Source organism: Convolutriloba macropyga, chromosome 11 (assembly GCF_964194025.1).
Source record: "Convolutriloba macropyga chromosome 11, txConMacr16.3, whole genome shotgun sequence".
In the NCBI taxonomy this organism is placed as follows: domain Eukaryota; kingdom Metazoa; phylum Xenacoelomorpha; order Acoela; family Convolutidae; genus Convolutriloba; species Convolutriloba macropyga.
Genome location: NC_134478.1, coordinates 7,537,011 through 7,539,510, shown reverse-complemented (window position 1 = coordinate 7,539,510; position 2,500 = coordinate 7,537,011). Strand labels below are relative to the sequence as shown.

At 31.6% G+C, this 2,500-nt stretch overlaps 1 protein-coding gene across 1 annotated transcript in view; it reads right to left on the bottom strand.

Moving 5' to 3' along the window:
- LOC142349731 (uncharacterized) overlaps positions 1–947 on the bottom strand; it is a 59,998-nt gene extending 59,051 nt beyond the window's left edge. Inside the window, exons 1-3 of the mRNA XM_075401472.1 lie at positions 919–947; positions 675–732; positions 1–41 (exon numbers count right to left, since the gene is read on the bottom strand). The exon at positions 1–41 is cut by the window's left edge and continues 77 nt beyond it. Of these exons, the coding sequence (XP_075257587.1) occupies positions 1–41; positions 675–732; positions 919–947 (128 nt within the window). The remainder of the gene's footprint in view (positions 42–674; positions 733–918) is intronic.
- Between the last annotated feature and the right edge of the window lie 1,553 nt (positions 948–2,500).

The following is a 2,500-nucleotide window of genomic DNA, read 5'->3' as shown; positions in this document are numbered from 1 at the left end:
TCCTTCTTAGCACTGTCGGCTGACTGTTGTGCTTCCTCCGCCTAAAAGCATTCATTAAATAACTTCTAAGAAAAGCTGCTTAAAAATGGCAGATCGTGCGCAGCATAAAAGTAACGTTTTTTTTTCAGAATTGCACCTCTAATTGAAGGTCATCCAAAAAAGACAAAATAGAATATTGCTTATCCGTTTTTTTCTCTGAAAAATGATTTAGGTCAAAAAACAAAAATCAGGAAATTTTCTAATAAAAAATGTCTTGCGTTAAAACCCGATATAGTGTAAAATTGAAAAATTATAACGCAGAAATATTCAGGGCGTCCAGAACCCTTTAACTAATAAAAAGGAATTTGAACACCACTTGGATGGAAAATTTTAACATTCTGACGCTCATCAATAAACTGTTAAAATGTATATCTTTGCAATATATGTATGCGTATACCAGAATGCATAATTTATACACATAATTTCAATCTGGGGTGAAGTTTGGGCTGCGTGTCGTGAGTTTGGGGCTACTTTATTGTGGTCTGGAAACCCACACCTGGTTAAAATCCTGAATCCTTCCGTCTAACAATAAAAAAATTCCTCCCTTTTGTCTAACTCATGACATTCAATTATTCCCATTCTCCTTGTTGGTATAAAATTACTAAGTTAATACAATTTTCATTATATTTTCCAACCTTATTTTTAGCATCATCTTTCTCCTTGCTTGCTTCATTCGCGGATGCCTCCAAGCGCCTGAAAATAAAAAGTTCTGAACGCATGAACGAATTTTAACTCCCTTCTTTTTTTACCTCCCCGTTCGAGTAACTGACCTGAGTTGTTAAGAATCCTGTTACTCTGTTAAAGAAATGTTTTAAAACAACTGTATCCGTCTCTAAAAAGTCAGTTTCTGAAGATCATATGTGTTCTAGGCAATAGAACTTAAGGTCACACTGGGCTGCGAAGGTCATGACACGAAAACAAAACACATACTTGAAGGGGAAAATGAAAGTTAATAAACTTTCATTCTTGTGCAAAAAGAACAGTATAATAAAAAATTGAAACAAAAGATAACAACATTGCTCAAAGGCGCCCATCAGGGTTCATCAATTATTGCCAATTTAAGGAAATTTTGCAGTGATCACGATCTTTAAGTAACTAATTTTAAAATTTACATTAAATACATTTTTTCAACTTTTTAACATAATTTTTTCTATTATCTGAAACGAGTAATGAATGACGACAAGAATTTATTGTCAATTTAGACTAGATGTGCCAAAAAATCACCCCAAAAGTGTACATTTCAATTTATATCAGGTCAGTTATAACAACTTAGTTAGAAAACTTTCAAAAAATTAAATTTTCGAAAATAAGTGTTGTATGAACAAAAACCTAGCTTTAAACTCAAACCATACGAAGTAAATAATGACGCTTTAGAGCGCCGATGAGGCGTTACATTAACGAGACTGCGAGACGAGACGAACAACAAAATCAAATAACAAAAACAAATAGATTAAAAACCGAAACTCAATGTCTTTTTGTCATAAAATCACTTCAAAAAGTGGAAACAGCATGACATCACAACAAATTTAATAAAAATAAACTACATTTTAATAAAAAAAACTAGGACCCCTCTTTAAGGAGCACAGCAAGCAAGTACAACAGAAATAAAAAATAAAAACATAGAAAATAATTAAAAAAAGTAGTTTTTCTTTGAAAAACAAATAACCATTACCAACAGTGAACACCATTACCAACCGAATGAAATCATTAAAAAGTTGGTCCTAAGACTCAGCAGGAAACCACTATGAACTGCCGCTATCCAGAATATGTCCTATGACTATCAAGAAAAAGACGACAAGTACTGCCAACAAGAAAAATCAAGAAAAAATTGCTATAAATGGGAGTCCCAGCCAATAAAATAATAAACTATTAAATAGTCAAAGGTAAAAAATGTTTAAATGGACCGGTGACAAACGCCAATGGAACATGATTTCAGTTTGTTAATGTTAAAAGGCACCAAAAATAAATTCAAATATCGTCAATTATAGCATAATCACAAAAATTTTTATGAATGCCATTAGAACCAAAGCCAGAAAAAACTTAATTTAACAACAAATCAGATAATCAGTAAAAACTTTAAAATTTAGTTTTTTAAAAGGAAAACAGATGTAATTCAGTAATGAGGCTACGCTATAAGTTGACAAAAATGAGATTAAAAAGGGTAAAGTTCAAAATTTAGTCATATGTTTAAAACAAAAATTTTCGAAGTCATGGACCCCATTATCTATAGAAGAAATCTTGAAAAAAAATCTTTTTCAACCATCAGATAAGACCATTGAGGCCCGTAATTGTCAATATAATATCATGTCACTACAAAAAGGACAAGAAAAATTGTCATAAATCAAGAACTCAACATCATTTTGCAAGAAAGCGCTGTCGAATCAGTCAAAAACCGTAATTATTTTTATCGGGAGCATTACATATATTCAATTTTACGCACGCAATGCAATTACTAAAAGAT